The sequence below is a fragment of the Chaetodon trifascialis genome, chromosome 8, assembly GCF_039877785.1.
Source record: "Chaetodon trifascialis isolate fChaTrf1 chromosome 8, fChaTrf1.hap1, whole genome shotgun sequence".
Lineage (NCBI taxonomy): Eukaryota > Metazoa > Chordata > Actinopteri > Chaetodontiformes > Chaetodontidae > Chaetodon > Chaetodon trifascialis.
The window spans coordinates 5,766,535-5,788,945 of record NC_092063.1 but is presented as its reverse complement, the minus strand read 5'-3'; the positions used below and the strand labels follow the sequence as shown (position 1 = coordinate 5,788,945).

Sequence of the window (22,411 nt, the reverse complement as noted above, 5' to 3'; positions counted from 1 at the left end):
AAGTTGCCCGTGATATTCATGATAAAATAACTGAAAACGAAGTCACGTTGGGTAATGAGTCTTTGTCTCTTAGTAACCACATGCCTAAGAATCTGGAAACCACTCCGACAGAGCAGGACCGAGGTATAGTTTTGACCACAAGACTTGACGGATCTGGCAGAATTTCCAGGTGAACACTGTTTTTCTTCTCTACTTTTTTTGTTTTGTTTTTGCGTGTATGCACGTCAGCGCGTCCTTCAGTAGCTGTTGAGGTTAACAGGTCAGTGGATTTAGCAGCGATTCATCTATGGAGAAAGCAACGCAGAAGTGAATTTGGAGAGAGTCACCGCTTAGACTCGGCTCAGCCGACCCAATCAGATCATGCCACTGTACAGCATATTTTACATCTGTGTAAAGATGGAAACAAGGTAATGATGCTAAATCACTGCTATTTAACCATTAATTTGTCCAAACGTGCACAAATGAGCCAATGTGGCATTATGTTCACAGCTAATTTAAAGTTAACGCCTCTGGTACTCCCCTGTGTACCAATGCAGATCATTTTTTTCACATAGATCATCACTTCCTGAGACGAATGGAGGTTGAAGTGGTAAAATGAACTGAATGGGATGAATGGCTACAGATAACAGGGCACTAAGGTCAAAGTGAACCAAATGCATAAATCAACATTTTTCAGCCTGTGATATGTTCTGGCCTGTCCAAATACATAAACATGTGGGAATAAGCAAAGGTAGCATACCTACAGGACCCACTGTGCGCTGCAGTATCACTCGTGTGTGTTTGTGTCTTTGTATGCAAGTCTGCCCGAATGTGTGTGACTGAGAGCGACAGAGATGGACAGGCTGGGAGAAGGTCTCGCCACGGCTCGGCTGGGACTCAGTTCTGCTGCAGGATCAGGTTTTCCAGCTCGTCTGCTGAGCGGAGCAGGAAGGCGGCGGACTCCCGGTATCCTGCGATGAGCTGCCTCACCGCTGTGACCTCCGGAGGGCTGAGCTGAGCCGAAGCTCCACCGCCACCGCCTCCCTGACCGTGACTGTTGGAGCTGGAGGAGGAGGAGTTTGGGCCGACTGACTTCATACTCAGATCTGTGGGACCTGCGGAAACAATGGTGGTGTTAAAGAAAAACAGACAATACAGACAATACAGGAGACACATCAGGGTCAGGAAGCATCCCTGAGAAATCTTTTTATTATGACTATCGTGACTAAATATTCTGGAACTAGCAGAACTACTGTTTCAGAGAAGCATTAAAGAGGAGCTCACTATAGTGAAGAAAGGACACTCCTACATGCTGATTTATCAATTCATTCTAGAAAAAATGGCAGAAAAAAACCCCCCTCGTTGTATTTTCAGTCTTCTCTAGCTCTGTTAGTCTTTACTAGGACAAAGCAATGCCTTGAGCTACACGCTAACTTTACTGGCGACATGCTAACTTAGCGATATGTATGCGAGTATGCTAACTTTTGCTGATCAGCTCAGTGACAGTGGCTCCGGCCGTCACCATCTTAGCAGCGCCTGATTCCACCAAACCCCCAGCTAATCCAAAAATGGGCAAAACCTGGTTGCTGAAACCTTGCTGCTAGCTGTCACTCAAAGCTAACATGCCTATAATTACGCACAATTTCAAGCTTAAATATAATTTAAACAAGCGAGTTAAATAAAAATGAATTCATATTTATTTGTGCTGTAAAATTGGGCTTTTTATTATGGGGGTCTATGAGGAGCTGGACTGACAGAAGCTCCTCACCGTTGGTTTGTGCAACACCAGAGTTCTGCTGGTTGCTGCCGATGGACCCATATCCCCGCAGGCTGTAGTTGAGGCCTCCATTGGTGTAGAGCTGGTCTTGGGCAAAAGCTGCGCTGGAGATGGAGAACCCTGACGGGGCCACAGAGGCCGGGTCCCTCGAGTTGGGCTTGTCAACAGAGGCGGGTTCGTCCTATGAAGAAAGAAATGTTCTCAGTTTGGGCAGAACATTCCAGTGTGTGTCACACGGTTTGGTGTCAGTGAAGCGTGGCAGTCCTAACACATTCCCGAACCCCTGCTGAGCAATTTCACAAACACCAACTGCCGAGACATTTACCGTCGCTTGGTACACATCGAGCCGCATCCTCTTGGCAGCATTTCGGGTTTCGCTGTCGCAGGCAGCAGCGAGGATGTTCTCAGCCATGGCAGAGGTGAGGTGAGGAGGTGTCGGTCGTATCTGGAAACCAGATTTTTACACATCATCAACGTGAAAGGCTGCATTTTTTGAGATTCAACGATTGTCTATTTGATTCACACAGACAGCACTTTTTACCTCAAAACCGCCTTTTTTCATGCGGCGGCAGGATTTGAGGTAGGTGCGGATGCGCTTGCGGGAGCGCTCCTGGAACTCTGGGAACTGGCGGCTACAGGACTCGATGATGGCCTGGATCTTCTCCTTGGGCTGTTTGGAGATGGGCACCATGCGGTCCAGATTCTCGTCCACGAACAGACGCACAAACATCTGACAGAGACGGGGAGAGGGGGGGAGGGGAGAGAGGGGATGTAGAGCAGAAAAATGGAGTGGGGGTGTAGGGTGGAGGGGGAGAGGGGTGTGAGAGTGGAAAACAAAAGAGAGGAGAGGGAAGGCAGGGGATGGGGGAGCATTCGAGGCAGGGTGGAAGAGGAGAGGATAAAGAGGGAGGGGGAGGTGATGAAAACAGGAGCGATGGAAATGGAATCATTGCTCATATTCAGGACAATATTTCGAGTGTTTGCTTATTCACTCGCATTCGCATTTTTGCACCTCTACACCTCTCTGCGTTTCTATTGGATGCATATAGATGGTGGGTTTCATAGAATAAGTAGGGCCTGTAGGGTAATTCCTATTTTGGGTTAGGATATGAGAACTTTCCTCATCTTCAATATTTCTAAGAACAATATCTCCACATAACAACAATACTGATAATTTAATTTAACAGTGCTGGCTGATATCCATCACCACTGCATAGCCACAGATAAGAACAGCACTGCACTGTATTCTATTTATATGAATTTAATTAAACAGCCTGACAGGCTACTTACATTGAAGGCTTTGAGTCTCTCAGGGTCCATACCCTCGGCGTCATTGATCTTGTCACTGTCATCGTGGTCGTCGTGATCGTCGTCGTCGTCGTCAATTATCTGTGCCCGACCAGAGGTCAAGTCCTCTGCGCTCATGCTCAGTTCAGTTTTCACAGAGTCATAGCTTCCTGAGCTGTAAGGAGGGGACTAAAAACACAGAAACACACAAAAACACAATTTTTAAAGGTTGCACAGACATAAGCTGCTTTTTATAACCGTTCTTTGAGGAAGACAAAGCTGGTTTGACAGGAGAAAGATGAAGCACAAATCTGACAAGTCAAATAAAGCTCCTTACCTTGTTGGCGTACTCTGTTTTGATGGGGTACTTCCTGTTGGGGTCTGCAGGGTAAGAATTTGGCGGCGAGCTCCCTGCAGGCAGCAGTCTGTCGCTCAGATTGACCGGCTGCTGATCCTCTGAGGAGGACGAGGGCGAGGTGGTGCTGAAGTCCAGGGGAGCGCTCAGCCCGTTCTCTGTCACCTCCCCGTATGGGGCCCCACCATCTGGGGGGTTCCCACCCGTGGCCAGCACCTCCGGAGAGGTCAGGGCTGGCAGCCCGTTGGCGCTGCCGCTCTCCGAGGAGTCATCATCTGAAGAGCAGAAGAACAAGAGGACGGGGCGAAGACGCGCATACAGAGATGAGCTGTGTGGATGTTTGTCATCATTTAGCGTGAATGTGGTTTGTTTACTACTACAGGAACTATTTCTGTCTTGGGTAACAACACGGTGGGTGTGTAACTACAGGGGGATGGGACTTCCTGCCTCATGTTGTGCTTAGTGAAACTGTTAAGGAAGTGGGTATTGGGGTCAACTGTCAAGATAAATAAAAGTTAGGGCAGACGTGGGAAATCTTAAGAGTTTTAACAGCAAAGAGGGAAAGAAATGAGGATGAGGAGGGACTGTGGGGGAAGGGAGCCTTCACTTCCTGGTGTGTGCACATTACAGCTCTTTAACCCAGTTTATGGCCGTGTGCTGATTTCCCTCTGATGCTTTCTACACGTGTTCTGTGCTCACCTACAGTATGTTCACTGGAACAGAGTAATTCTCCCTTTCAGTGATGTGCCCTATTTCCCGTCTTTTCTATCGTGGTTCCTAATCTGTGAAGGTTAATATCGGCCTTTGTCCTACTTCTCTAAGCCCTGTACCCTGAGAGAGAGGGGTGCACAATGGATTGGGGCTGCAGTGGTGTCCCACCCCCTGTAAGAGTGGATTTATTTGGATTAGTCCACTAAGAACGAGGCAAGCTGTTTCCTGCGTAACACCAATCTGCACGCCTCCTGTACAGCGACTTTACCTTCAGATTCCAGATGTAAATAAAACTGAATCGGACTAAAAAAACCACATCAAACTATAACATCTTCTGGTACGAGACGGCTGTTAGCGACGTCTTACCGTCCTCTTCTTTAACGGTGGCTGTGGGGTTGCTGACTCTCTCTCCGTTCGGTGGGCTGGGCTCAGGCACTGGGGGCTGCTCAGCTGCGACCCATGTGGGCTCAGCGCTGTTCATGTCCTCGCTGCTAACCGAACTGTCATCCTGAAGGGAGACAAGGGGAGAGACAGAGACCGTGAGACCCAGAACGAAACCTGAATCGGTAGAGGGGGTGGACTGAGTGTCAGGAGAGAGATCCTCACATGTTTAACGGCAACCCCAAGTTCCCCATTCAGCCAACGATAAGACGAGAAAAGAGTATCATCAAGTCGTCTGTCATCTCAGGTTCAGACTTTTTGAAGTTTATCTTAAAACAATACTGACGTGTCTTTATGTAGTACTGGTGGCTGTCAACAAAGGATTCCCCCATTAAAGTTCTGTCAGTGTAAGTGATGGAGCACAAACCCAACAGTCTGTTCTGTGTGACGCATTTTAAAATTCAGCTCAAGTGAATGAAGCCTCAGCAGTTTGATGTAGATCAAGGAGGTAACTTCCAGCGTTTTAGCATAAAACTTCCTCTTTGTGCTTCCACAGAAAGTGTTTCCTTGTCGTCATCGTGCAACCCTGATTCCAAGCAAGTTGGGTCTCTCACATGTTTGCCCTCATCAGCTTCACTGATTTTTGTAAATATCTGCTTGTTCTGAATTTGATGCAGCAACACGTTTCAAACACGTCCGGACAGGAGCAACAAACACACCTGTTTGGATCATTCCACAGGTAAACAGGTTCACTGGTTAAAGGTGATAGTATCATGATTGGGTGTGAAAGGAGCATCCTGGAGAGGCTCAGTCGTTCACAAGCGAGGATGGAGCGAGGTTCACCACTTTGTGAACACATGACTGGATGAAGAATATTACTACATGGGCTCAGAAACATCGTAGAACAGCTGCTGGTAAACACAGTTTGAATTCCCAACTCTTTAGATTCAAGGTTGCAGATTCTGCTGAACTTTAATTGCAAACAAGAAGGATTTTGTCTCCTATCGCTTACACTGAAAACGCTTTAGGATGGAATTTCTTCAGTCAGTCTGAAGAGCAGGAACAGCAACCGATAAAGCTTTCAATGTACAATTTATGACTTGAAACAAATGCGAACCTACCTTGTAATGGCCATTCTCTTGATTTCACTCTTAATAAAACATGCTGGATTGTAGCAGCAGAAAATAATAGCAAACGCAGGAGCCTCCCTGTTAAGTAATGTGTTTCTTGGAGCGCTGCTATTTTTAACTCTGTTACGTAGAGACCCTAAAGATGCTTGTTGTAGCGTAACAGAAGTATGAGTAAACCATGGGGGTAAGGATTAGCAAAGGAGGGCGGAATAATCTCACAAACTATCCGAAGGCTGAGCTTCAAACTGCAGAAATTCTACCATCTGCTGAACAGCCATGAACACATTTCAGACCCGTGCTGAACTTCACAGAGCGACACGGGCCAGTTTACTGCACGCAGACATGAAGGGTGACTTCTCTTTGCCCTGCGTACACGCCGTCATGTGTCAGCTGGCAGAAGGGGGCACAACTACCACCGTGTGACGGAAACAGAGCAGAAATACATCTCGTCATCTCATCATTCCCCTGCACGAGCACACAGATAGGCCGAAACTCTTGGGAATATGCATCCGTCCCTCTGTAAGGGGTTTAGAGGGGGGCCAAAATGCTCAGTGACAGCTCCATTAGGTACCAAGTGAGCATTAAAGACGGAGACAGACAGAGGAGGAAAAAGTCTCTAATTACAGTTTCCAAGTAGCTGGAAATGTAGCATCATTAATGTCTATGTTTTAGGAACGTATTGATAAAATAAGGGTCTTACTTTTAAAACTGAGACCAGATGCATCACTCAATAAAGTTTACAGAGAAAAAACTATTGTGATAGTGTTTGAACTGTTTGGGTCATTTTCAAGCAAAAATGCCAAACATTCAGTGTTTTGAGCTCCTCACTTATGATGATTTGTCTCATATGTGATAGTAAACTGAATACCTTCTGGTTTTGGACTAATATGCAGCACAAAACAAGCAACCTGGAGATGCTTTGGGCTTTGTTTGCCATTTTTCACTGGTTTTTAATATTACAAGGACCAGCAATCGTCGGTCACAGCCTGTTTCAGTGGTGTTTTAATAACTAGGCCTGCATCTAAATGGCCACACTGAGGTATATGACAGTGAGAAAGTTTGGTACAAAGGATGGAAAACAGATCTGAGGAATGTTTTTTAATCTCCCCTTTTCTGAACAGAATGTACATTGTTTGCTTCTTTACCACCAAACAAAAACTTCTGCAGAGCCACATGCAAACAGCTGAGACGTGACAACAGACTTCACACACATTCACAAATTTTCTGCTTTTGTCAACAGAGCAAACCTGCTGCTTTGAGCCGCTCTCTAAACCAGCGCCGCAGAGATATGGAACAAATTACGACAAGTCTCCTGCAACACTGGAATAACCCTCAGTGATGGTTAATTATTAAATTATCGGCCTGCTCATTCTCAGTCTGCACACAGATGCGACCAACAGCCTGAGCATTTGTTAATTTGTACTCACCCGCAAATCACAGTCTGGGTCATTGTTCCGGATAATCCTAATTATGCGTGAGTGAGGTCGACATTATCATCATCAAGTACCGCTCCCTGCACTTTAGTGACAGTGGTTTGTGAGTGTTTCTGTCACAGCCAAACATGGGAGTGGTCACACGCATGACGTCAGCCTGCACAGAAGATTCACTAATCCTCCTCGTTTCACACTGAGCTCCTCCCCCGAGCACGAGGAGCACGCTGATTCTTTAAGACTGAATTAAAAGTAAAGAGGACGGATGTCTTTTCCTCTACTCCCTGCAGCCTCAATGAGACGAAGAAGAAAATAAGCAGGGGATCTGTGCAGCCAATGCAAATACGATTATGGTGAAAGGAGATCTTAACAGCGGCTGACTTTCTAATCAATTCATCCGCACTTCACAAACATTCACGGCCCCTCCAGCACTGAGGGGTACTCACCCTCTCTGTGGCAGTCATGCACTGCAGTTTCATTTGTTTCAGGTAGGTGGCAGTGAGAGGCATGTTGTAGTCGATGAGGTCCGGGACCAGTGAGGTTGGTCTGTCATTCTCTGACAAAGAAAGCAAAAAACACACACCGATTACAAAAGACATGTCTGAAACACAAACACTGAATGACGATTATGCAAGCAGATGAATCAAGTTTAGTTCATCGTCAGTGAATCACGTCTATTTTATCTATATTTATTCAAATGATTTAGTACAATTATGAGATACTTGACTTGAGTATTTGAATAATATTAATATAACTGACAGGAGCCGTTCTGCAAAATGAATATTTTTACTTCTGATATTGTCAGTCAGCTGTGTTGTTAATACTTTTACTTAAGTTGTATTATAACTGTAGGACTTATACTTGGCATTTGAATACTTCTTTCACCACTGCAGACCAGACGACTAAAACCCTTTGGAATTATTCAGTAAACAGAGATTTGATTTCTTAAATTAACTGTGATCATTTGTCCAAGGATGAACGAAAATATAAATATAATATTGTACAGGGGGTAAAATATTAAATAATTATAATAATTTTAATAATATAAGTATGCAATGTTGTAATTGTCATTTATACTGGATCAGATCACATTCTATAGTGATTTATAGCTGTATTTGTGAAGTTGTTAAGGCCCCCTCAGAAGAATCGAGACACCTGTGCTGCCCCTCACCCCAGTATTTTTAATTGGGGGCATTAAAAGTATGCTGAATTAGCTATTACTAGCTCCTGTTTGAAATGTACCCGTTATTGTACAAACAACTATTGCTGGATTGCTTTATTACTGAAGAAAACTCAAATATATACATATATTTTATTTTATTTTTTTTACTCTATTCTATTTCTAGATGGACATTTATTCACAAAGTGCATCAGAAAAAATAATTTCCATGAGAAAGTGTGAGTCACACTGAATCAAAAAACGTGTATCACGTCAGTGGTTTCAGGTTTGACTGTGATATCACTCTGAGAAGGAGCCATGTTTTATGCAAATTGCAGACCAAATAGTAATAATTAATTTTCTCTGGTTTGTAGAGCACCGGCAGGCTCACAGTTTGATAACCTCTGCTCTAGACTAACTACGTGTTAAGATTAGTAATCAAACTGGACAGTGCGCGTAAAAATACAGCACCAACATAATTAATTTTCTCACTGAACCCCTCCGTAAACAAATCCTGCACGGCCTGTAAGCTAATCATACAGACAAATTCATTATGGAAAGCAACAATTGCTGCAATATCCAGCCAAAGACTGAAATGCAAGCAGCAGCTTTGACTGTATGTAACACCTGAAATCAAACAATGTGCTGAGAGCTGTCTGCAGTCTCCACACCGGCCACTAGAGGGATTCTGGTCTTTTTAGTGGGTTCACACAATCCCAGAGATGTGGTCCTCTTGAGTCTTTGTTACATCATGTTGGTGATGGATATATACAACGTGTTTTATTAATGAGGGTTCGATTCACAAACTCTTCAAAGTACACACACCTAAGATCATATCAGCTCGTATTTAGTGTCTGACAGGACAGACGAGAACTTAGCGTGTCTGCCATTCAGACGTCAACCAAAAAACTGAACGCCTCTACCTCATGTGACAAAACAAATGAAAATGTCTATGAATGTAATGATGAAATTATCCCACAACAATCTGGCTGCTGTAGTAGAAGATTGATTTATAGCATCTCAGCATGCATTGCTACATAGCAATTAAGCATTTTCCATGTGAGTATGTGAAAGGATCTGAAAACGATCCGCTCTTAAAGGTTAATCTCAAAAATAGTAAATGAGTTAATGATGTCTCCAGAATTAGCGAGCCATCCACAGGTCAGACGTGTGCCTTTACCTTTGAACTCTGCGGTGCTGGGGTTGATGTGCATCCTCTTCTGGCACTCTCCACAGCTCATTAGGAACCGAGTCACCGCCTCTCTGGGCAGGAAGGCGTAGGTCTCTGCTATCTGTGCCGGGGGAGTGAGCAGAGGAGACTGGGTTATGGCAAAAAAAATTGCAGTGGATATGGCTCAGGCTGTGGCTGAGCACAAAATGTGTGCAGGTGTTTTTTTTTTTTTTTTGTACTGTGCATGTGTGAAAGTTTGGGGTCAGTGATTATGTGTTATCTCGATGTGGCATGAGAAGGAATCCTCCCTCTGGGCGATCTCTCATGCCTTCAGATGGCCTAATTCCAGCTGCAGCCCTGTGCATTTTTCTGCTTTGATACCCAAAAACACAAGCGGTGTTGGTCATTTTTTTTCCGTTTCTCCTCCTGCTCTCTCAGGTGCAGCCGACTCGCATCTCCACCTCTCTCTCATGCTCAGCTTTCCTCCTCTGTTTGTCTCCACTGCTATGCCACCCTCCCCTCCTCACCCCCCTCTGGCGTTTCCCTGTAAAATGCGACCTTCACGTGACCATGGAGAGGCAGCAGGGGTGCCCACCCCCACCGGCCCACCACCATCACCACTGCCACAGCTCCCCATCCCCTTTGCCCCCACCCCTCCTGGCCCCTTGAGGCAGCTGAGAGGGAAAGGCCACCCAGAGGAGCGTGCACCTCCCAGAAGGCCACAGTGACAGTTCCATATTATGCCCTGCCCCAGTGATGCTGCCTCCTCAAAAGGGTACACTCTATGAGACATGACAGGACCTCTCTACAGGGCAAGAGGAATTGGCTCTATGATTTATTTTTTTTTTCAATCCTGGGGGGGGGGGGGGGGGGGTACCAAAGTCCTGCTAGACCCCCCCTCCAATACTACATGAAAGCTGTATACAAAGCTACTCGTTTTGTCAGGACACCACACCCGGCCCGAGACCACACCTCAGTTTGCAGTGTAAACTCCTTTGTTCCAGAAGCATCCACAACTACTTTGTTTTCCTGGTAAAGGTGCTCATTGGTTCCCTTGGTAACTCCTGATGCTAAAAATGATATATTATGTTGTCAGAGCTAAGGAGTACAGCCTATTGTCTTTCACAGAAAAACCATGTTGGTGGTTTCTGGGTGTTAAACATGCCTTTAGTCAGGGAAGCTTGGACGTTTTGGCTCCTTGAAAAGAATCCTGACCTCACTTTAGACCCTCGCTTTTCCAAATAAAATAATCCCGCTGTGGTTTCCTTAACTCTCTATTCACACAAAGGAGAAGAAGTTGTCTGCACAGTTTCAAAAAGGTCAATGTCTGGCAAACATCCACGCAACAAGAAGCAGACTCTGCTATATCGAAGTACTGGTGGTGAAACTGAGAAGCTAAATTCAGAGGATCACCAATCCTCTGGGGACCATGAACATCTGTACAAAAGTTCAAACAATGAAGGTGTTGTTGAGATATTTCAGTCTGGACCAAAGTGGTAAACCAACCGGCACTGGCAAAAATGTGCTCATGTATGTCCTGTATGGGCTTCTGTTGGTCACAATGTCTTTTATTAAGAGGAAAGCTGAAGATAAATTATCTGGGGATAATATGTGTTATCATGTGATCCCATAATTGCAGATGGGGCTGTCACTTTTAGCTGCTAGCAGCTATTATGACACTTTCATGTTCCCCTTAGAAATAATAGCAATAACTCGACTCAACTTTAGCAAAACATCAGATCAAAGTTTTAGTTTGTCCGGTGCTTTAGTTTATGACTAATACTGATAAAACTAACAGTTTTCCCATCAGCCTTAGCTTTGTGCCTGCCATATTTAGAGCTAATCAGCAAATGTTAGCATGCTAACATGCTAAACTAAGATGGTTAACATTGTAAACATTACACTTTGTGAACATCAGCATTATTGCATGCTAGCATGCTGACATTAGCATTTAGCTCAAAGCATCTCTATCCTAAGAAAAGCCTCACAGAGCTGTTAGCGTGGCTGCAGACTCTTTTATACAGTACGGCCTGTTTATTGTTCACATGGATGTTTTTTCTGATAAAGACCTTGTAAGTCAGACAAAGAAAATGGTTTTCTGTGTGTGCAGAAAACATTTCCATTTTATTTATACGCCATGTTTTGTTATGCACCACTAGCAACAGCCCTGGCAAAGGTGGATGAAAAGATATGGATGAAACTGCAGAGGCAAAAGGGTAATGTTCATTGGTATAAAGGCACACTGATGGCTGGATTTACTCACCGCTTTGTAGGTCTTCTTCTGGCCTGCATGCTTGGGTGCTCTGCCAGGGTCGGCGCCCATCTCCACATGCATGGCATAGATGATGTCAAAGAAGTCTTCCACCACAGCTACGCGCTTCAGGGAGGAGTTGTCTTGGGCCGAACTCCCATCTGAACACTGAAACACAGACAGAGACCGGAGTTTGGTTTGATGTCCGGCCTCAGGCTTGCAGAGATGACATGTGTGTATCATCTGCAGTGGAAGATCTCTGATATTATAGCTGCAAATGGAGTTTCCTGCATCCAAGGCACATGAGTCACGGGTCATGTGCTTGCAGACGGTCATGCACAAGGTGTCCTGACTGGAAATGAAACTCAAAACAACACCCCTCTCTCCGTCCAGCTCTCCTCCATCATTCTGTCTTTACACTCCTCTCTCAGGTGGAGAAGTCTCGGCCTGGCCTTCGCCTCATCGCTGCCATGTTTAAAAATAACACCACACACTCTGTACAGGACCAACAGTCCCTCCTCCCACCACCTCTGGCGCCCGTGCTGCTGACCCTGTCGCCATAGAAACTGCCACTGATTTCTCCCGGGCAGGTGTGCTGGGCAAAGGGTCACGTGACCAGCCATACAAGTGGGATCGCCAGGACAACGGCCTCCATCCGCAGCACCACATGGGGCTTCCTCTCCATTCTGCCTCCATTTTTTTCCTGCAAGTTAACTCTGTCATCCCCTCAATCCCTCCCTACCACACTTTGCATTTTTTCACCAGATCTTATCTTTTTATTTCTGCACCTGCTGATACTTTAAAGTGCCTGAGCAACCATAACAATGTGAAAACTAAATGGATTTGGGTATTTAAGGTAAGACACCACAGGTTAGAAATGCAATCTAATAGCTATGTCACCATGAAGCCTCCCCCATTACCTACAGTAATTATTTTCTGTGTGATAATTTTTCTGAAATTTTATGTTTAAATACAAAAATAAGGCATTGCCCATTAATTATGCACTAATTAGCATCAACTTCCAGAACAGAAACCTGAACACTGGATGAAGCCATATTTAAAATTCCTGCTTCGTTTTGTTGTTTTTTGCAGAGGGGATATTGAACATCTCTTTTAATCACTCCATAGATCAGGAAATACTGTTAAAACAGCCCCAAAAAATTAATTTTTGCCTTGTTTTTAGAAAGAAACGTTGTATAAAAAAGGATGTGAATGATATGTGAACAAACCTTCAAAACAGTGATGTGAATAAATCTGGAAAGTTTGGCATATGCAACAGAAATCTAAACTAAAATAAACACTCGAATGATGTTTACAGTCATCTGCTGGTCTGAAAGAAGATGTGTTGTTAAAGAAAACAGGCCCAAAACTGAACGATGCACGAGGAGCCATGTTTTCACCTGTAGCACCTGCCCTTAATTAGCTTTTTTACTTCCGTGAGTCCACCTCGTCCACGCAGATATGAGACAAGCTCTGACATTTTGTGGAGATTGGGTTCTGGGTGGGGAGTGATCTTTTCTTGTTTGAGTGAGAGGAGGGTCCCGAGTTCAAAAAGTTCTCCCCCTGGCATTGAGGAATCACACTTTTCCTTCCTCCCCTCCTTGACATTTCTGCACACTTCCTGGGATCTGACATTTCATTTTCTCCTTTTCCCTCACTCCTGCCTCCGTGGCTTCATCCCCTACCTCCGTCCCGTCTTGCTCTCTTTCTTCCTTTCTTTCTACCCCCCCTCCCCCCGCCTCCTCTTCTCTCTCCTTGCTCCTGCTCTCCCAAGTGCGAGGTAATGATCGTTGCCATGGCAACTAAAACCAGCTCACAGAGCGGGTTTGTTTTAATCCGGCCCTCTCTCCCTCTCTCTCTCTCTCTCTCTCTCTCGAGCCACTCTCCCCTGTCAGCATGGGCTAAATGTAATGATAATAAATGAAATAATAGCGCTCCTCCACCTCATCATCACAGCTGTAATCTATCGCACTTGGAGGTATCATCATCATTCCCCCAGTGACATCACCGCCGCCGCCGCCGCCGCTGCCGCCGCTGCTGCTTGGGACAATGGTGTCAGGTCCATTCACGCTGGATTTAGATAATCTCATACAACTGTGGGGTGTGCAGTGCACCCACACCGCGGCTGCATCCTCCACTGAATTCTACCCCAAAAAACTATCCAACATGCACTCCGGATATTATGCTGGGGACACGTTCTCTGACCTGAAAGCCAGCAGGAAAACACACACATACATAATATGGCAGCACGCTAGTGTTGGACCCGGTGGTAAGGTTGACTAACAGTGCTGAAGTCTCCATCTAAGACCAGTACCTGCAATGCTTCTGTGAAGGGCTGCAACTGTTATTTTCATTATTGATTATTTTCTCCATCAATGTTAGAAAAATACCCATAAACATACAACAACAGTCCCAAACCCAAAGGTGATCAGTTTGCCATGATAGGAAAACAGCAAATCTCCACGTGCATGAAGCTGGAGCTAAAGATAGTTTAGTGTTTTTGTTTGGAAACGACTCTGATCATAAAAATTGTCCTGATCAGTTACTCTAACTCTACTTTTACGTGCTTCTTCTCCTCAAGTAACAACTTGCAGGCAGGAGAGCATTTCCTCCACCAGCCACCACACAGTCCTGCGACCTGAAGGCCTTCTCGGGCTCCTCTGCACCGATAAGCCCCTTAGTTTCCAAACACGAGTCAACAGGGAGTTAAACATTCACCTCTGAACACAACACGCTTTGAGTGTGTGTATTAGTGCGTGCCATGTGTGTTTAAGTGCAGCACATGTCTACCGGGCGGACCTTGTAGCTGAAGCATCTCAGAGGAGAACAGCTGTTAAACAGCGCTGTAGATATTTGGTCTCATCAGCAGCGCGCCGTTTTAAAGAGCAAAGGAGGCATGTCAGCATCCCTAATCGCCAACAACACTGCAAAACTCTCGCCCTCCTTCTCCTCCTCTTCTCCTTCCCTCCATCTTTCTAATCCTGGAGGACTTTGCTCTCCCCCAGCCACTGTACAACCAGCCCCCATCCCCTGCGCGCTCTCCCTGTCCCGCACCAAACCGCTCTGTTGCTAGGAGACTGGAGGGGTTGAGTCGGCTGCCCCCACCCCCGCTGGCAGTCACACACACACACACTGTAGCAGAGAGTCGCTGAGGGGAGAGAGGAGCAGTCCTGCACACAGGCAGGTCAGGAGGAGGAGGAGGAGGTGGAGGGAGGGTGGAGGGGGTTCACAGGAAGCAGCTGGATCACAAAGACAGGCCGGCAAAGAAAGAGGAGATGCATCACACAAGAAATTAGCTCCACGGGTGAACAGATAAACACATGCAAAAATCTCCATTTAGCTTTGCACTTAACTTGAAAAGTCAAGGTGCAGCACACGCGCAAGGTGGTGTTTTATTTTGTAAGGTGGCTGCACAATAAGGAGCTTAAGTTGTGGCAGCAGGGATGTGTGCTCAGGTACTTTCTGTGTGTGTGTGTGTGTGTATGTGTGTGCACCCAGCAAGTAGCGAGTAAAGATGGCTGTGTCAACAGTACTCATGACTCAGATTATCTCACTGCAGATGTGACAACAGGTCATCTTTTAAAGCCCCGTCTCCCCTCTGTAAATCTATCAACTGGCTAATGGACACGTAAATGGAACAATCCTTGTTTCTTGAGCTTGTGTGTGTGTGTGTGTGTGTGTGTGTGCCTGTGTGTGCGCGCGCGCGTGTGGATGTGTATTGCTCATGTTGTGGGGACATAAATCTGTTTACACACTCACACTGCAGGGACAAAACACAAGTCTGCATGAAGCAAATCATTAAATTGTGGTGTGAATACTTGGATTTAGGATAAGGTTTAGGCAACCCTTAAACTCTGAGTGTGTGTGTGTGTGTGTGTGTGTGTGTGTGCGCGCGCTCCAAGGGGAACATGGTGCAAGATAAAAGTAAATACAACAGAAAAAAGTGTAATAAAACAGACTATTAACCTCTACAAATCTTTTTTTCATAAATCCCGTCTCCTTCTCTTTCTTTCCTCCGTCCTCCTCCTCTCTCCTCTCTGCCTCAATTATAAAGCCCTTGTCATTAAATCCACATTAGGTGCACTGAGCTCTACCCCTCTGTCCGACGTCCGTGTGTGTGTGTGTGTGTGTTTCTCTCTCGGCTGCTCCCATGATGAACATTATTTGATAGAGTGTGTGACATCCCCAATATCCCACCGAGCCAGAGACACAGACGGTCCCACCGGCCCTGCAGACTGGCACTGTTGACGTTCCAGTCACTGGCTAAAAATGGTATGTAAATGACTCGCACATACATCATCACATCCCAGAGTCCATTCCACCATTTCCAGGCTATTATCACACTGTCCCAGTTCGTTAAACGTTGGCCTTGCAAAGGTATTAAAAATGACAGTAGCGGTGTGGTAGGAAGATTATTGCCGTCTTACAGACTCTCTCTCTCTTTTTCTGTGTGTGTGTGTGTGTGTGTGTGGAGCAGAACTCAGACTATCTCCCACACAGGGGGGAGGCCCCCGGGCCAGTTAAAAATGGTGTTAATTTCTCCTCCTATGGGAAAGCAAAGAACGGTCTCTCCATGGCAACAGAGAGGGTGCTGAAGGGAGGAAACACAGAGCATGCGATCAGCGACCCCCTCTTTGTACGAGCACACATGCACACACAAAACTGCCACATACGTGCAGGGATGGATGGATTTCATCGCCCACAGTCACACGGTAACGACGTAAATGAACACATATTGACATAAACTAATTTCTTTGTGAATCCCAGTTTGACTCTCGCTTAACAAAGAAGCCTCGAACAGAAACATCTCCACCTTTAAGCCACTTGATGGAAAAGTCAATCACCAACACGCATGCACAGGTAAATCCCGCTCTAGCCCATCTGGGACTGATGACGAATGAGGTGCTTCTTGTTTGGGGTGGCGAGCATTTGAACCCATGAGCGTGAGCCCATGTGTTGGCCCTAATAAGCACTGCCAGAGAGGGCTGAAGCAAAAAAAAAAACCACACACCGGACAAAAGCACTGGAGATCCTCTATGCAAAAATGGCATTAATGCAAATGCTGTTGAATAATAGGGCCAGTATTCTTTTGACTCTGTGGCCCCTCCACAAAAGAGGAGCTCTCAGGGGAAACGTGGACTAATTAATCAGATAATAATGATGATGTTCCTCTTTCCCGGCTGACGGTGAGGGACAAACATTTAGGGCCCATTTTCCAAGGCACAGATTATGAATAGGTTTCTGGTTTGCAGACCTTTATTTTGTAAATTAACAGCATGATTAAATCCTGTATTCTGAGGACATTTTTCTGTGGTAGTCCTGCTTAATTTGATGCTGTCCTGTCACTTTCAGGCTAACCATCATTTTCATCAGTGCTGATTATTCTTAATCACTCTATGAATCTTTCTTTCTGTTGATAAAATGTCAGAATATACTGAAAAATACCCATTATAACTTCTTGGAGCCAGAGGCGGCATCTCCAGATTTCTTATTTTATCTAATCAAAACGGAGGGATGTCCATCTTGCTCTCGTACAAGACAAAGAAAAGCAGCAAATCCTCACATTTGAGAAGCTGGATTGAGAAAATGTTGGTATTGTTGCTTGAAAAAATGTCTGAAATGATTATTTGATTATCAAAATAGTTACAAATAGAGCAGAAACGATCAGTCAACCAACCGCTTAGTTGCTCGCCAAAGAATAATCTGCACCTGTGCTGATTAATGATGAACTGTTTTCAGTCTTTTGTTGTTTTAAATGCTACATTTTTGAATATTTTCTGGTCTTTGTCTTCTGTGACTTCACTGAATGACTTTGGACACAACAAAACATCAACCTGAGCTTCGTGTGATGGACATTTTCATGAAAATTAGCTGTTAGCTGCAGCCTGCCAGTTAATGTTCTGCTGATCAACTGGTCAACCGTTTCCGCTTTAGGATTTTTGGTCTGATTGATTGTAAATAAAGGCTTTGGTCTAATTATACATGTTAGAATATAAAGCTTGACACGAGCCGATGTTGATTATGGCCTCACCTCCAGCCAGCACGATTCAACTTTACAGCATCGTGTCAAGTGTTTCTAAACTGTTACAGGTATATATACGAGTGTGTGTGCGTGTGTGTGTGTGTGTGTGTGTGTGTGTGTGTGTGTGTGTGTGTGTGTGTGTGTGTGCGTGAGAGCATGTCCACCAAAACCTAGTTGTGAGAGATGAACAGAGATATTTACAGATTTCAGTTGGCATGGCAACAAAAAGCAACAGCTCGCAGTACTTCAAATTTTTCAGTACAATGCTCATGTCAGCCGAGAGGAAATGCACAGGGCGTTTAAGCGTTTCTCTTCAAACACGCTGCCCTCTGACTCCCTTCGTCTCAGGAAAGTCTTGTGCTCGCACAGAGTGCAATTCTGTGGTGCATCTCTGTGTCTGTTTCTGGTCCTGTCCCCCTCCTCCTCTGTAGCGTCCTCTAATCAGGACATAATGAGAGCTAAACGAGGTTGCATCTCCACACTGAGGGCTGCTGGATTCTCTGAGCACTGCGAGGGCTCCGAGTTGTGCAGAAGCAGGACGAGACGACGTGGGCTGGAGGACGGGGACGGCCAGAGAGCACAGAGAGGAAATAATTCTGCGTCCAGCTTGAAAAGAAGGCATCTGCACTGAGTCTGTGCTACTGTGCCCTGCCTTTCTGTCCCGTCACACACTGAAGCCGCCTTGTATGCTTCGCTGACACATAGAAGAGACCTTCTCTGTCTGCGCATCAGCCACCATCCATCCCTACCCCCACCCAGCCTCCCGTCATTTAGCCCCTTGCCTGCCCCCATACAGAAACTTGGCACACCCTGGGAGCAGCTGCAGCGGGGCTTCCAGTGCTGGAGCTCCAGAGACACGCCCCCGGGCCTGCAGCCGTATGAGGAGGCAGTGACCATTGTGTGTGCGTGTTTGTACGTCTGCTCGTGTGTGTGTGTGTGTGCGTGTGTGTCACTTTTCCAAGGGCCCACGACAGCCTATTTATAAAGCCCACGAACGCTGAATCAAAAATCATGCTTTCTAATAGTCACATGCATGCGAACTGGTTGATTTGTAGCTTCTGACTCATCATTAGAAGCAGCTTGTGTTGGATGATGTTTTGTTTGTTGTTTAAATTTCCCAAGTGCAGCAGAGTCAGGGGGAGGTTTCCCCCTGCCTTATGATACCAGCTCCAAAGCGTGCGCACTCCCCTCCAATAAACAGTGAGCTACACTTTTTCAGTGAGACTTCGCCTTTTGCAGGCTCTCCCATGGTTTAACCAGACCTCGGAGGATTATTTCAGGCCAGGCGTTGTTAAAGGCGCCTCACAGAGAAATCAGGCTGACCTGGAGATTGTTGCATTGATACACAGAGGACATATCAGAACGCACCTCAGCAAGTATTGACAAGAGCCACGGACAGAAGCTAAGCAACAACACATTTCAGACACCATCTGCACCTGCAGAGACAGCTCACACCTGCCCTCTTGCCCAGAGGGAAACATAATATTGAGTGGAGATTAGAGGAGTTTTGTAAAAGCAGTTGGCCTAAATCTAAATTGTGCATTCACACAGGTACAACACCTGTGGAGGGATCAGTGCTATTCAACCAAAATCAAAGGACTCACTCTCTAATCTGTGCCAATATCTCCTCTAGTTTGTTAACAGAAAATGTGTTTCTGCTCTTTGAGGTCCAGAGAGACTCTGTCCCAGCAGGGCGGGGGGGGGGGGACTACTCCCTGAAGGCGCTTATTTAAAATGGTGGTTGTCTCCTTGCTGGCACAGCAGGCCCAAACACCATACAGATACATGGGTGCGCGTGCACCGACGCACGCGCCCATAAGGAGAGCCACTGACAGTTCACCGTGTGCATGTTCATCTTGGCAATCCGTCAAAAAAGAACGAGTGGTTTAACACTTAATACACCTGCAGCCTCAGTGCCGTGCGGCGGGACCTGCGGTGACCTGACTTCCATCACAGCCCATCATCCAAAGACACTACAAGTCAAGTCTGAGCACTAACTGTGGGCGTACGTCGCTATCAGTCCCGCGCAGACCCTTTTGTTTCCGCCACAGCCCCTCACGTGGTCACCAATTACGCACAGCTGCCACCCTCCATCAGATGCAGAAATACGTTTTCAGATGTTTCTCTTGCGAAGGCTTTCTTAAACGGGGTTACAGGCTTTAATGTCGGAACGCACACAATAAAATGCGGCAGAGGCAGGCTATCCTGGACTATACAGGTGTTGCCAGAGCAACGAGTGCCTGCGAGCCGATCCGCATCCCTCCCAGGACAATGAAAAGTGGGGTACAAACACCGAGGCTCAGACTGGCTGCCACGCAATCACATTTCCATGAAAAAGACTGATATTTGAGTATTTCTGAAGCCCATATTTGCTCTGTGAAAGGAAGATAAACCAGCCCTGCCGACGCACGGACACAGTCCGTGTTGCTCGGCTTAGATGGGACAGTGAGTGCGCGTGTCTGGGATGAATCGCTGACAATCAAACCTGCTGAGCCAACCACACAGCGGGAAGGTGAATCTGACATCTTCTAAGTTGGCGTTAATACCCTCTAGTCCCCCAAGGAGCACACCGGAGTGCCCTGACATACCCGACCCACGAACATGCCGTTGCATCCGCGCGCGCGCGCACAGCATCACCATATCGGGCGACACGAGACCCGAACAGCACGGTTCAAACTAAATGTTGTCAATAGTCAATTATCTCGTGCTTTGCGCCCGGCAGCGTGCCGCTGACAGGACTTCAACCTCACTGGCGAGATGGCTGAGCGTGATAGCCAACCTGTACAATTGCGATTGCCAGGAGGCACCGGCGTTGCTATGGCAGCAAGGGATGAGAGTAGGGCTGCTCTGGTTGGGATGTGGACAAAGTGAAGCTTCATGAGGAGGCGAGGGCGAGCCGGGACGACGAAACATTACAAGTAGTCGTTTTATTCATGTGACAGATGCATGTGTGCAGCCTGAAATAATGACAACTTATAGGCGGCAACGGGACATCTCGTGCGCGTGTACACGCACGTTCTCTCTCTGTCACACGCACACACATACACAGGCGCGCGCGCACACACACGCGCGCGCGCGCGCACGCACACAATCACACACTTTACCGTTGACTTGACCGGGACATATAGGACGGGTTTCCCTGGAGCTCCTTTCTTGTTGTGCTCTCCCAAAACGTTGGTCCCGACCTGAAATCCTTTAGACTTCACCCAAAATTTGAATTTGGCGTTGATGTGGCTGTTGTCGATATAAACGCCATCCGACTCGTCGTTCTGCAACAGTGTCTGCATGATTTTGTTATATTTTCGCCGGGTGACGGTCTTTGTTTTACCGGAGTCTCCATAAGTCCGGAGACACCAGTCCTGAAATTCACTGAACATCTCCGCCTCCAACACGACCGGACTCCGGCTCCTTTTGGGCGCATCCACGCACGCCTTTTTCGTTGCCATCGCTCCCTCTCTCCCTCTGTCTGAACCCGTTCAAACAGCCCAGGCTAATAAAGAAAAGACTTGCACGGGCTGATCCTCCTCCTGTGGTCCCCGCTGTCCCGCGTCCAGGAGGCTTGGTTCAGGTTTTGGGACGCTACCTCCCTGTGGTTTCCCAGCAAAAGTGGCCCGGACAGTAGCACACCTGTTTGCAGAGGAGCAGTGCTGTCCCGAACCGCAGCGGTGAAAAATGTCACTTCCTCACATCATCCGCCGAGGAGCAGAGAGGGGGGCTGTCCTACAGCAGCTACGCTGAGCGGGTATCTCCCACCTGTGCGTAAAAGGCTCTTCACTAAAGGGTAGGCTGGGAAAAAAAACACAGTCCTCGCTAAACAACAAAGAAGACAGACAAAAAGCGTGGAAACACACGTCGCTCTCAGTTCCTATCGACCTACTTTCTAACAGACAACACTATTTTCGGATGCGGGTTGCTCAACCCTGAAGAGAAGCGCAAAGATGCTCACGATGTGCTCCTATATGGCCGCATATCCGATCAACATGCGCCACCTGGGATTGTCACTGCTCCTCACACCTGTTTGAATGTGATTCGCGCTTGCACCGAGGAGCTCTTTCTATCCCGTGAAAAACACTCTCACATCTGCAATGCACTCGCAACTGGCTTAATTTGCAGCAAAGCCTGCGGTTTACAAGTCGCGTTATGTTGCCCAGACGCAGAGAGAAAATGTCCGATTTGGAGACGTGGAAGGTGAGAGAGGGTGGGGGCAGAATTATATGGTACTGTCTGAACAAGATGCGAGAAAACACTGAAACACTGATAACGCTTTAAATAGGAGACACTTCCTGCAGATATACGCGTCCGGTGATGTCTACATAAATAAAATGCGGGTAAAATAGTTGCAGCCATGAGACAAACAAAAACCTCCTCATGTAGCAGTTTATCCAGGCCGAGTTATTGTGACACACAGCTGCGGTTTTTGTGCTTTGGTGATGCGACTGTAATGTACTCTGTAAATAAAAAAAAAAAAATAGTTTAACAAAGAGTTCACAGCCAGAGATTTGAGAGAAGAAGTTTCTCTTGAGTTGATTTAAAGTCTCAACGTCGCCACATCAGTCCCATTAAAAATTTAAATAAAAAAAATAATTATTGAAATAAAGCATTTTAATTTAATTTCCACTCACATGTGGAGACAAGCGAAGGAAAAACTGCAAATATCTAGGATTTATGTTTGTGTCTTACGTGTAGTTTTCTGCCTGTGCGGTGTCGTGCTCTCATTTTGTGTGTGTGTGTGTGTGTGTGTGTGTGTGTGTGTGTGTG

At 46.3% G+C, this 22,411-nt stretch overlaps 1 protein-coding gene across 1 annotated transcript; it reads right to left on the bottom strand.

The window, feature by feature from the left end:
- Window positions 1–211: 211 nt before the first annotated feature.
- nol4la (nucleolar protein 4-like a) lies at window positions 212–21,679 on the bottom strand. Its single transcript, XM_070968217.1, has 11 exons — window positions 20,758–21,679; window positions 11,644–11,799; window positions 9,390–9,501; window positions 7,497–7,606; window positions 4,476–4,617; window positions 3,381–3,673; window positions 3,047–3,232; window positions 2,298–2,486; window positions 2,082–2,201; window positions 1,748–1,937; window positions 212–1,094 (listed from the first exon to the last, which is right to left on the bottom strand). The coding sequence occupies exons 1-11, from the start codon at window positions 21,097–21,099 to the stop codon at window positions 877–879; spliced, it is 2,058 nt and encodes a 685-aa protein (XP_070824318.1). The 5' UTR covers window positions 21,100–21,679; the 3' UTR covers window positions 212–876.
- Window positions 21,680–22,411: the final 732 nt, after the last annotated feature.

Coding starts and splice junctions, on each gene's coding strand:
- nol4la (XM_070968217.1), bottom strand. CDS start 21,099: ATGGCAACGAAAAAGGCGTGCGTGGATGCGCCCAAAAGGAGCCGGAGT. Junction 4,618..7,496: donor GCATGACTGCCACAGAGAGG/GTGAGTACCCCT, acceptor GTCTCCCTTCAG/GATGACAGTTCGGTTAGCAG. Junction 1,095..1,747: donor TGGTGTTGCACAAACCAACG/GTGAGGAGCTTC, acceptor TTGTTTCCGCAG/GTCCCACAGATCTGAGTATG.